Consider the following 13,482-nt stretch of genomic DNA (forward strand, 5'->3'; position numbering starts at 1 on the left):
CGGGTCGCGTGCGGGAAAGCCAGCCCCAACTTTCTAGGCTCGGCACGGCTGGGCTGGGCGCGGGGCGGGGCGGGGAGGCCGGTCCGCGGGCGGGAGGGCGGGCCCGCCCCTGGCGGCGCTGCCCCGGCGCGGCGGGGGAGGAGGCGCCTCGCCGCTTGCCCGCTCCTTCCCCGCCGCGGTGCGGCGGCGGGTCCTGCAGGCACCCCCAGCGTTTCCCTGCGCAGGCTGCGCTGCCGGGGAGGGCCGGGGGCGGGCGGGGATGGAGAGGCGGCCTGGCGCTGGCGGTTCAGCGCCGGGCTCTGTAGCGCAGCCCGTCCCCGCCGGCGGCGGCGGCGGCGGCGGAGTGAGCGCGCGCACGTGACGCCGGCTCCGGCCCCTCGGTGCCGCCACAAACAGCCGCGCACACACACACGCACACGCGTCCCGCTCGCCTCCCTCCAGCCTCCCTCGCTGCGCGGCCGCTCGCTCCCTCTCGCACGCACCGCCAGGGCGAAGCCGTCGGCACGCTCCGCGGCGGCGGCACCGGCACCGATCGCGCAAGAGGCAAGAGTTTGCGAAGGCGGCCGCGTGCCTTCCCGAAGAGGCTTTGCGCCCAGAGGATGGCTGGCTGCGGGCTGTCGGAAGACGCTTGCTTCTCCTCCTTCTTTTACAACTACACCTCCTCCTGGGAGACCTCCTTCAACCAGGTAAGAGGCGGCCGGTGCTGCGAGGCGCGCTCGCCGCCGCTGCGCTCCTCGGGGGAGGCGAAGGTGGTGCCTGTGCGTGCAGGAAGGAGCTGGAGGTGTTTCTGTTCGCCTCGCGGGGGTGGGGGGGGAAATCAGCCGAGGAAAGAAATGAGAGAAAAGAGCCTTTTCCCGCTGTGCTTTTTCAGCCCCTTTCCCTCCCCCTCCGCCCCTCTCGTGAGGAAGAGGAGCGGGAGGAGGGTCGAGGAGCGGAGGGCTGCGCGCCACCCGGGAGCAACTCGGGGCACAAGGCGGCAAGTCGAGCGGAGCCCCCCGCCGAGGGGGCAGCCGCAGCCCCCGCCGAGGGCAGCCAGGCCGGTTTGCCGGGCGGGTTGGGGGGTGCAGGCGTGCGAGTGGCAGGCTGGCTGCCAGAGGACCCCGCACACCCCTTTCCCTGTCCTCAGAAATGGCTGCGTGTGCTTCGTAATTTCGGATCCTGCCTAGGTGGAAACAGTTCGGCTCAGATCCCCCCGTCCCCCCCACACCGTCCCCTTTGCACGTACTTAACTTTGATGACTGTGCAATGCGGAGCGGGCAGCCGGATAACGCCGGCTCCTCCGGCCGGCTCGGTCTCTCCCACCCGCGCCCGTGGGTCGGGCCGCGGAGGGTGGCCGGCGGCGGCGAGCGGGGAGAAACCAGAAATCGCGCCTCAGAGGTGGAGAGCTATTCTGGGAGCCTCCAAAACGTCTTTAATTAAATAACTGTTGTAGTCTGCTGCCCCCGCTGCTTGTTTGGTGAAAGTCTACAGGCAACTGTCATTTATAAACTACATCGGGGTGTGTGCGAGTGCGTGCGTGCGTGCGGACGGCGGTTTCTCGTGCTGGCGTGACAGGAAAAGTTGGGCAGCGGGTGGGAGCGGGCGGGCGAGGGGCAGCCCCGAGCCGCGGCGGCGGGGGGCAGCGGGGGGGCGCGGGGGTCCCCCCTCCTTCCCTCCCCGCCCGCGGGGGGCAGAACCCGCTGAGCTCATGGAAAAACGCGCAGCCCCGGTTTCCAGGAAACTGAAATCCCCACAAACTGGCAGTTGCCGGTTTAAGGTTACACCTCGCAGCCGAGGGATCGAGAAACTGGGCGCTCCCCGCTGCCTCCGGGGGTTGATGACACCGAGCGGCGGGGAGCGGGGCCCCCCCGCCTCCGGCAGCAGCCGGCCGGCGACGGGGTTCGGGGGCCGGGCCGTCCCTTGCGGCAGCCGAATAAATACTGATCTGCGGTGCCCCGGCGGGCCCGCCTCGGGGAGGGGTGGGCAGTGAAGCTGCCGGCCCGGCGGGGAGCCAGTCGGCCTGCCCCGAGGGGAGGGGGGGTGTTGGCGGGGGAGCGGGCGCACGGAGGCGCGCCCCAAGCCCGGAGCCGCCGCCGAACTGCCGCCTCCGGGAGCGCCGGAGCCGCCGCCGGCTCCGCGAAGCCGTCAGGTGTCGCCGCCCGAGAGCCGCCGCTCGGGGCCGGGGTGCGGGGGGGTGCCCCCGAATTCGGGGTGCCGGCCCTCGGCAGCACGGCGTCCCCGCCGGCCCCGCGGCGGGAGTTTGCTCCGCGCTTAGGGCGGGCGGCGGCTGGGGGCGGCCGGTGCGGCTCAGCCCCGGCCGGCCTGTGTTTCCCCGCACGTCCGAGCGCACGCACGGGTGCCGGTGTGGCTATACGCGCAGAGAACGTACGTTATTATCCTGCTAAACAGGAGCCCACGCAAGTAACTGAGGTTTAAGAAGGGCTTGTGCCTGGTATAAAAGGCAGGCAGTCGTACGAAGACTCCTTTGAAACCATCGGAGAAAATGGTTAGGAACGCAGGCAATAAAATCAGGTTTAAACCAGTTCCTCTGTCTAAAGTTAGTTTCATTCCGTAGCGAAACAGTTCCGTGGAAGGATGGCATCGTGGAACGATAGGCTCCCTTACATTTCTTTTCGGGAGGGCCAGCCCGTATCGCGATGTAAGCAGGATGAATTGCCTACAAATCCAGAGTTGATCTAAATACCGATGTTGAACTGCATCTAAGGGAAAGCAAGGGACATAATTCAGGATGCAGAAGCTCTATTTTTAGAAGGGCTATATAAACTGTAGGATATATGCACAAAGTTGAATTAAATATGCATGATTAGGAAAGGAGTTTAGAAGGAGAAAGCGTAATCATTATATAGCATTACAACGGGAACAGATGAGCTTGCAAGACCTTCCAGGGTGAAGATGGGAAGAATTTTTGAGATACGTATGCTTTCTGATGCTCAAGGCTCCGTTCTATTTCCATCTTTTGCGTATTACGTTAGCATTTACATCAGTCAAATTCACCATCTGAGGATTAGCACTAGATGTTAGTCTGAATATGAAATCAAAATGAATACGGGATTTTGCTGCAAATAGATTTTTCTTACAAGTTTTAACACTTAAAAAGGGAAAGTTGGCTTAAATTTGACAGTCAGCCATATTCATGTTTGTTTTTACCTGAATTGCATCCAAAGGAGCAAAAAAAAAGCTTGCAAACCATTTCTTCTTGCTAAATATAGCAACGTAGCTGAAATAGAATTTGTTCTGTATACTCTGTTTAAAACAGAACAGCAAACAGAAAAACTTTAAAGTGCTGAGATGAGAAGATGGGTTGACTACTGGAAGAATAGGTTTTTATTCCTAGATCAATATGATGCACTCTTAACATCTAGTACAAGGTAAAAGGATCCCTTGTATAATATCAATAGTGGTTCAGCCATAGCTTACTGAAAGAATCTTTTCCTGGCATCTCAATACTTTAATGAGAGTATAAGTAATCAAAATAAGACTCAATAATGGAACCAGTCAGGTTAAAGAGAACAGTGACTTCTTCTAGAAGCGTGATATCCTATCTGACAGTTTTGAAAGCAGAGATGGGACATTTGCTTTATAATTCATGAGGGTTGAGAGATGCGTTTCAACTTTTAGATTTTTGAGGCATTATTGCAGTTCATTTTTAAACACAAGACTATGTGCGTGATTTGTTGGTAATATTCTTGGAAGGAACTTTTCCATTGCATATTAAATTCCAAAGTGCATCACAGAAAAGCTTGTATCAGAAAAATTATATATAGAAACCTTATGAAGTCTGTTTTGAATCCATTTCTGAGACAGTCTTCCAGAAAATAAAACACTGTAATAGTTATAGCTAAGACTTTGCATTACTAAGGAGAACTCCAAAAAGGTTGACTATTTTCCTGAAGTTTGATATAATTTTTTTTGTTTCTCTCCCCCCCGTTATTTTAGTACAGGACTTAGCCATTATGCTAAATTCTAGATGAGGAAAAACTTGCAGACTTAAATCCTGAGAACTATGAACTGTGGTTGGGTAAACTTACCTGTGTTGTCTTGCCAATGCGTTTAAACCTGAGGTGAAGGAATATCCAGGAGATTTCCTGTTGATTCATTTTGTGAAATGCATTTTATGACCCTCGACAAACATCCTACTTTTAGTTCTTTATTTTGTGAATATGTGTTAGCTGGAAAATTCTTGAGCGTACCTTCTGACTTACTGAAATTCTCTTTACATCTATTTCTTAATTAGTAGTCATGAGGGAAGAACAGCTATTTCTGAGTACTGCAAAGGGGGTATTCAGCCTTGCAAGAGCAGTAATATTCTTGGGCATAACCTGTCCATGCTGAACTGGCAGCATTATTTGTATTAATTATTTTTCACTCTCCAGTCCAGAACCGGATACGTTGTTGTGTTACTAATCTATATGGTTGGGAAGTGCTTGAAAATAATTTGAAATGTAGTTCATGAATGAAATCCTATGACTAAGGCATAAATCTGTGTGCTTATTTTAATTCAACCTCAAGAAAATCCCTGCAGTTTAGAAGTTAACATGAGAGTATGCTGCCTGATTATTGTCATTATTGCAGATATTTTTCCCTGCAACGCGCAGCTGAGGGCTTGTTACCTGGCACCATCTCTCTGTCCTGTGTTTTCAAATGTGGCAGTACTTTATGCAGCGCGCTTCCACAGGATGCATTCAGTGGATATAAGTCAGTCAGTGAAGGATTAAACTAAGAGCCGGCTTTGTGGCTTGGCTCTTCTCTTCGTATGCAGGGAGAAAAGTACCCCAATGCAGTCAGAGCTTTTTGCCAGTATTTTTGGGGTGCTGGACTGAATGAATGTAGTATATTGCTTTTATGTGTTTTCTTCTTTTAACTAGAGTAGGTCCAACGGCCATTTCTATTTTGGTCCATAGCCAGTGAGACTTTGACTTATTTTTGTTTCCATGGTTTTTGGATTTTTTTTTTTTAATAGTAGAACTCAGAGTCTATGCAGCTTTGGAAATAAGTTAGATGAGTTTGTGTTAATGCACTGCACATGTATAGAATATACTAAGTATGTATGTGTATGAGGATGTTGAATGAGAGATACCATATCAATCTCTGCACAAGATTGGGCCATGCACTTTATGATTTTGTAGACCTTTTTCTTTAATGGAAAAAGACTCAATCGATAGTTGTACGTTATTTGGCTGTGAAAACCAATGGAATAAAAGCACCATTCAACTTCAGTTATATTTTAGCAAAGCCTGTAACATCTCTGCAAATTGAAAGGACACTCAAAAGTTAAGAAAAAGCAGCAATCCTGGTTTAGTATTAACAGAAAAGACTTGGTAATTAAAAAAGAAAAAAGTTAATCCTGGATTTGAGATTTTCTTGACTTTTCTATATCCAAGGGGTGTTTTATGCTGGTGCACAAAGCCAGGAAAATTAAACACTGCAAGAATGAAAGCGAAACTGAAGAGACCTCTTGGCATCCCAGCAAAAGATAAACGAAAGGGTAATGAGGAAGAGATAGTTTAATAAAACAGGTAATAGACTTCTAAAGCCATGTTCTTTCAGAGGTGAATGTCTTAATTGGTCATTCAACACAGTAACTTTGAAAAGTTGCAGTGACCAGTAGTGAATGCTACCATTTGTTTTCATGGGTGTCAGTGCCATTACACAGCATCTAGAGAGTAGGTTTCAAAACATACTTTCTGTCCACTTCCTGTGCTGTTATTCTGGTTGTTGTTTAATAAATCTGTCCACTGACTGGATGAAAAAACAGCGTATCCTGATGGCAGTGCATGTCTGGCACATACCCCGCCACCCTCCCCCTGTTTAAACTCGGTACAAACTGTTTCCTCCTGCCCCAGAGCAAAACAGCTAAATAGTGATACATTAGAGCACAATAATGTGAGTTTAAGGCACATGCAGAATATGGGCAAGATGCTATTTTGTATCTTAGTTTAGAAGAAAAGCTTACGTGCAAATTGTAAGTTGCAGTTATGGCCATGATGAACTAATGCATTTTAGTGCTTTATACAAAAGATGGGATTCTCAAAGATACAGTTGTGTTCAGGAGAAAACGTCAGTAGTTCTAGCAATGTGTTCTGTAGGAAGAGGGCAGGGAGTTCTTAGCTGGTCAAATGTTCGTGTGGTCTAAGCAGAAATGTAAAAGTGCAGGGTTTGCATTGGAATGAGAATGGGGTCATCCACCCTTTGTACTCATCATCAGGGAAGCAGAACCTTCTTCCAGAGAGACCATAGGAAATCAATGAGTACACTTTGCTAGTGTAGAGATAAATGTGTACTGCAGAAGGGTATTAAATATAAAAGGGCAGCAGCAAAATGATTTACTATGTGAAGCAGTGGAACTTTCTTTTGGTCACCTAAAAGGCAATTTCCAATTTTTGATAACATAATTGTATTTCTTTAATACTAATAACTGAAAAAAAGCTGGCAAATAAACTCTTGAAGGGACTTGAGGTATATAAGGTAAGCTAGGAGAGGGTTGTTTACAAACGGCAGCTTATTTAGAAATATACACGTTTTTGAACGTATTATCTGGCATTTATCATTTAGATTATAATCATCTGATCTGACTTAGCAAAAGTTAATGGGTTTTTTAATGTTTTTTCCTGAGGCAGTGTGGATGCTTGCGATCCAGTTTGTCTCGCCATGACCAGAAGGTATCACTGAGGGATACCAGCACAACGGATGCACATAGGAGAGAACCTGATGTACTTTTAGGTGTAGAGGCTTAATGAAATGTGGAAGAGCAGGTGCACAGTCCTAATGTGTTGGTGGTTTTTTATTTCCTCTGATGTGTCTGTTTGCTGTGTAAACAAATCTCCTTGTATGTTTAAACCCTATAGGACTGTAAAATTGCTAAAAAGGATGGAGAACCAATACTTCCACAACATTTTTGTCTTAGGCTCCATGTTCTGTACAAGTGGCAATTGAGATTTCCGTTCTGCTAAGTAGCTCTGTGTTATTGTCTCTACTCTAAAGGTAAAATCAAGGTGAAGAGAGATTAATAGCAGAGTGACCCTTGATGTGGATGTGGCGCTTTGACACTGTGGTCCTAATTTTGGAAGGAGAAATTAGGCACTCTTGGTTCCATATGAACTCACTGGGGCCTGAAATGACAAGAGCTGTGTCTACACTAGCACTTCTCTTGGGAGCAGGGGTGTGCTGCATTCATTCGGCCTCTGCTGTGCTTTGTGTAATGTTGTAGATTGGTCTTGTTGCAAACGAACAGCATTCCTTTAGTATAGAACTGAACTGGGAGGTGTGTTCCCTCGTGCATTTGAGCTCCAAACTGACATTAAACTGATGAAATGAGCCCAGATCTAGGATGAAGTTAAATAATCAAACCAACCACACCCTGAAGTACATGGTGCAAAATATATAGCGTAGATGTCAGGCCCTCAGCACCAGCTGTCTGGCTCTCCCAGTCTTACAGTTCTGTATTACTTGCTTGTGTTAGACAGCCTCTGCGCATAGTTCAGTTTACCGAGCAGGGAGCGCTTGAAAGCCTGTATTCGGGAAGCTGGTTGGAGGCTCGTGGGTACAACAGTCACCTGACATGCATCCTTATGTTGCAATCATAAGACCATTATTCTTTCCCTCAAAAAGGGGTAGTTTGTGTTGGGCATGAAGAGGAAAGGTTCGTTTGCTCACTTGTAATATAACACGTGAGCGAGTAAGAGGCACGGGTACTTCGGCTCACAAAAGCCCTCCACGTTTTTAACCCATTTTATTATTTGCAAGAGCAATTTAGTTCCTAATGTTAACAATGAGTGATTATGATTCTGTACTTCCGTTTACAGCATAAATTAGCATTTTGTTTCCATTACAGCTTTTGAATGAGGAATTATAATGTATAATTTGCTGCAAATAGATGTTATCATCTCTTTGGATGTGAACAACCACATAAACTTGAGCAAATGATAAAAATGGAATCAATTACTTCTCAAATGGAAGTAGTTTACAAACCTTCACATACAAAATGGCAATAGTAGCTGGTTATTATAACAAATAATTAGGTTTTTTTAAAACAACATTTATTGAATTCCATTGACAATTAATTGTTTATAGAATATTTCACCATCCCTCTCACAAAATACATGCCACATAATATATGCATTTTTTTTAAACTGCAGATTGCTTTTCTAGTCCTTGTGTGAAGCTTTACTCATGTATATTCACCTGCACCAATATGCCAGAAGGGGAACACTGAGCCAGAAATCACACTGATGATGATGACGATTAGAGCTTCACAGTATTCTGGAATTAGTAGATCGGGATTGAAATTGTAGAGGAGAGAAGAATGAAGAGTATGTTCTGTAGGCTGTATCCAAAGCCTGCTGAAAGTGATGTGATTTTTTCTGCCACTTTTGAACTTATGATCTAGGTTCTGGTTATTAGAAGGATAAAGAAGAGGAAGAGGTGTTACTGTACTTGCTTGAATGAGTGAAGGTTATAAGTCTCTCCTGGAGGGGAAGGTAATATCTTTTACTTTAATGAGTTTACTAGTTTGAATTTCACAAAACAAGTTTTCACTGTCAGTGCTACAGCATGTTTCTGTATTATACAGGAGTCATTCATGCTTGGAAAAATACCATTCCACAGCCAAAATGAACGTGAGAAACAGTCTAAAATCCCACTCATTCTCTTCCCCTTGCAGAGAATTCCTTCATATCACTAAAGGACATAATCCAAGCATCACTTCCAATCCCTTCCTTTCAAGGATGCTGTCTAAATTCTAATGACTTTCTATATATTGCTTTGCCTGTATGTTTATTTCTGATCCTCCAAAGCTCTGACCATAAAGCCACCACTTACATTACCTCCTGTCAGCCTGGATTCACCGGCCTTTTTCTCACTGTCTTCCCTGCTAACCCCATTGCATTCCATCCATTCTGTATGCAGTGTGAGCCCCGGTTGAACATCCTGTCTTGATTGCCCCCCACCTTCTGTCTTACCCTTACTTGAAAAGTCAAAGTCCATACTTTGCCTAATTTAGTGCTTTAGATTTTCGACTTCTTGTTGTCCTTTTAAAGCCTTTGTATAATGTAGTTTTTTCTTATTTAGTCTTACTGCCACCTCCTTCTGTTTAGGACTGATGCTAGAGTTGGTGCTTGCTGGGTTGTTTCTCCTAACCAGCACTTCTTTGCTATCCCCACACTTTCCCCTTTTTCTTAGTGAGGTCATGAGCCTGTTGAGGAAGATCATCTAAGCTTTCCTATACTTACTTGGTCTCTTGAAAGCCATTGTTGCCTAATTATTAAAAATGGATAAACTTATTTTGTGCTTGGAAAACTATGGAACAAACTGACCAAAACGTGCTCATCACCCTGACTGCTGCGTTTCACTGTGTTCATCTCTTGCTTGTTTCTGTAGGTTGGTATCTGCTGCCATATTTTGCTCAGTCTCTAGATCAGATAAACAATAGCTTTTTATTCTTCTAAAAATAAAAAAAAAAACAAACCAACCAAACCTTAATGATGTCTTGTTCTCATTTGCTCCACTCTAACAAACATTAGAAGTGAAATAATTAAGGGAGTGATAAAATGGGAATAGCATAACCTGCAATTCAGGATGCTGTGTTCAGCCTCAGAGCCGCCTTTTGTGACCGTGGAGCTGATTGCTTAGGATGGAGCTTTCTCGTAATTTTGTTTTTGAGGCAGCTGTTGGTTGTGAACATTTACTTGTTACCTCATTTTGATTAAAAGTCTGGTCGGTTGGTGTTTTTTGTTGTTTAACTTTCTGAACGAACTGTCTTGGACTGAGGCAGGAGGTGAATGTTACAACACTGCGTATTTGCAGTGAGACTTTTTGAAGCTCAGACCAGTTTTCTATGGTAGTAATGATTCCTGACGGGCTGCTGGAACTTGGTTTTAGAAACGTGTGCATGGCTGCAAAAATGTATCCACAGCTGTCATGGGGTCCCTGGACATAGCAATTTACAACGTCAGAAGTGTATTTGGATTGTAAAAACTCACTCTGACGAGATAACTCGCTTCAAGCGTTTTTTTTTTTTTTTCTGTCTAGTCAAACAGCACATTGTGACTTGATGCATCTGCTAAACTTTGACTTTTTATTAATGAAGCATCTTATTATATCTGTCTGCTGCCTCTTTAGGCTGATAGTTTGCTTAGGCCATGATCCAGCAGACCACTTAACTGCTCAACTGAAGTCAAGGGAACTGCTTACAGGTTTAAAAGGAGTGTGTGGTGTGTTGGATTGGGGCCTTAGACAGCTGTATCTTAAGGGCAGAGAACTTTGCTTCCTTCTTGTTTGTCAAGTGCTTGCTATAATTCCAGTACATCAGAAGTGCTGATGGTAATTATGGCAGTGGGAGCAAGAAAGCAATGAGGAGATCAAGGAAACCTGGTAAGGTTTACAGTATTGTTCATTGGCAGTTCAGTCTCTTCCTTTGCTAAATGGATTTGCAAGTAGAAGATGATTCCTCTTCTTCTCCCAAGCAAAAAGCCTTGTGATGAAATGAATAGGTAGTGCATTAAAATGCAAAATTATGTGCAGTAAGAGAAAGCCATGCATGAAGGATACTTAAGGACAGGAAACTCCTTTTGGATTGTAAGCAGGGTTTAAAAAAAAACGGTGATGGCTGAAAATGTGTAATGGTAAAACCAAAACATTGTTAAGTAGGACATGCACACACTTAAATATTTAAGCAATGTGAAACAACGAGTAGATGAACTACTGACCAAATAAATTAGCAAAACAAAAGTAAGGTTGCACCTCTAGCCTTTTTTATTTTCCTCCAAAGACTGCTAATTGCTGGAGGATTAAAATAATTCATACTCAAGGATGGAAAGTGATAATAGTGTGCAGAAGCTTGGATGCTCCAGCTATACAAGAAGCAGTGAAAGGAATACTTTTCTCTTTGTGTGATGTCAAAGCCAAAAAGGGGGGGCTGGGAAGGGAGAGGGTTGTGGCTTTTTGATGTCACTTTCAGAATAAAAATAATGCTGTAAAAGAAATAGCATAATCTTTTTCTATTTATCTAAGTCCTTTTTTCCTAAAGAGTTAGGGCAGCACTGTTAATTGATTTTTCTGACACTCGTAATAGCAGTTGTATTAAAAATAAGATACAAAGGATTTTTTTTTTCCAGAAGCTGAGCCCCGCAGAATCTGTTGTAGGAAAGTGGGTAGAGAGTGGATTATTGTACATCACTGTTCTCACGTAATTATAATCTGCTTGATTGGTGAAATGTGTGTTGTGCTTTTACATTGTCCATTTCAACCAGTGGTGTCTTTCCAGTAAGATTTGCTGGTTTAGGAGTAATAGCGTCAGGACGTCTCATGCCCTTTCAGTATAAATAAAGGTTGTCCTAACAGCTGCTCAGATTGTGCTGGCAAAGTATCCATCTTTGCTGGAGTGCCAGTTTTTGGCTAGAGTATTTTAACACTCTGGAGCTTTTCTCTGGTTACCAATGGTTGAATCATTTCCAGCTGTGAAAACAGATGTGTGGCTTTTTTGGGAAGTGAAGTTAATTAGGGGAGGTTTATGAATTTTTTTTTTTTTTTTTATTATTATGGGTTTGGAGGATGCCTTTAGAAAAGAAGCCGTTTTTTTGAGCATGAAGTTGGACAGATTGTCAGCACATACAGCATTATAAGGAAAATTTTGGGCATACCTGTGACAAAAAGGGCCTGCCTGTTGCCTCGTTACCTCCTAAAACCATGTTAAAATGAAAGGAAGAAATAATTACCAAATAATTGATAACTAATAAAGTTGAGACAAAATTGGCAAGTAAAGTGTCTAGTTTATCTTAGTGCATGTTGTGTATTAATATCGCTATTTGGCCATTCTGTAAGACAGCTTACAGTAATTTAAAATCTGTGTGGGCCAACACTTCACGCGTCTCATTAAAGTTTTTGTTTTCTTTTGTCTTTGAAAGGAATTTTCTAGGTGAAAACTCTGGAAAATATTTGCCATGTTTCAGACATACTTTTTCCTTTTTGTGTTTAGCATAGTGATTTGTACCTTTAACACTGATGCCTATATTTAAGTCTGCTGGCGGGCACCACACAGTTGTTACGGAATAAGGAACTTTTTGTGTGATGAAACTCATTAGTTCTGTGATTTCTTTTTTACTCTTTTTATTATTAATTGTTACATAAAATACATGGCAAATGATGAAAAAAACTGCAGCAACTTGTTTATTTTTTGTTATTCTTGTTGTGACTAAGTGTCATATGAAATGGAGAGCTGTTAGAGCATCCTGAAACAAGGATGATATTCGTGTGCATGTTGTGCGTATGCTGGGGCTGCACAGTGTACTGCACGCTAAAACTCCAGATGTACAGAAGTATCTCTAGAATTATCACTAAACCTTCATGTCTAAATGAACTATAAACTATCACTGAGCAGCATTCGGCTTTTCTAAGGCTACTACAACTGTAAGCGACCAATGCAAATGGAAAAGATTGTTTAGACATGTATTTTGCATTTTTTTTCCCCCTATGGGAAAAAAATGAGTATTTGGAAAAATCATGGAGAGGCTAGTATTAAAAAACAACAAACCAAACTTGTGGAAATCACAAACATACGTATCCATGAAAACAAAGAACTTTTCTTCTCCTATTAGTAGGTTGAAATATGCTGTCGACTGTAGGACATATTTGGTGCCTTGGATGCATTCCCTTCTGGAGAGTCTCAATGAAAAGCTTTGCATGTTCGGAAGAATATGTTGTCTATCCGGGATTTGCAGAGAATGAGGAGAGGATGTACTTCTCCCATTTTAAAAGCCTGGGTAGCTGGCAGTGGGTTTGGGTGTTCTCTGTACAGGACATTGCTCACTACTTAAGCAGAATGACTATCTGCCTTTGGATTAGTAGTTGCCCAGGATAAAGAATAGATGTAGCAGTGCTATGTGCAGTGCAAGTTTCTAAGGCATTACTGTGTTAGATTCCTATTTTTGGATATAATTTTGCCAAATATTAACTGTGTGAACTGTGTTTTGCCCTGGTTTTATGTCTCAAGCTAGGGTTTTGTGTTTTTTATTAATGCAGGTATCAGTAAACGTGATTTTCCTGTCTTCAGGAATGCTATTAGATTAAAAAAATGCAAAATTTTGTACTACTGTGATGTATAATTAAATCTTGTCACCAGGGAAGGCAGCGTAAAGTGTGGATCTGTTTTTTTCAATAGAAGATTTGTTGGGTTTGTTAGTGTGTTTTTCTTTTAATTTTTTTTTAAATGAAGAGTTATAAAGTATAAGACAAAAAGCAGACAAGAGAATAAAAGGGCTGGCATATTGAGAAATATTTTATTAAAATATTAATTCTTTTGTAGTTTGGAAGATGTAAAACAAAGTGGCTGCAGAAGTCAGAGCTGTATTTGATTAGAAATCAAAAGGTTATTAATAGTTCTGATTACTTCAGCTTAGTTACGTCTGCTCTAGTATTACTCTTATTTGTTTGCAACACTAATCAAGCTCACTGTAAGCCCTTATCTTTGACCAGCCAGAAGAAATCATA

The 13,482-nt window shown here is 43.9% G+C and overlaps 1 protein-coding gene across 1 annotated transcript in view; it reads left to right on the forward strand.

Annotated features, from left to right (window-relative positions):
• The first annotated feature begins 386 nt into the window (after positions 1–386).
• The window catches only part of PPARGC1A (PPARG coactivator 1 alpha), a 367,614-nt gene continuing 354,518 nt past the window's right edge, over positions 387–13,482 (forward strand). The window contains exon 1 of the mRNA XM_075091755.1: positions 387–686. Coding sequence (XP_074947856.1) covers positions 600–686 — 87 coding nt within the window. The 5' untranslated portion in view covers positions 387–599. The remainder of the gene's footprint in view (positions 687–13,482) is intronic.

The sequence above is a fragment of the Phalacrocorax aristotelis genome, chromosome 4 (genome assembly GCF_949628215.1).
Source record: "Phalacrocorax aristotelis chromosome 4, bGulAri2.1, whole genome shotgun sequence".
NCBI classification, from domain to species: Eukaryota; Metazoa; Chordata; class Aves; order Suliformes; family Phalacrocoracidae; genus Phalacrocorax; species Phalacrocorax aristotelis.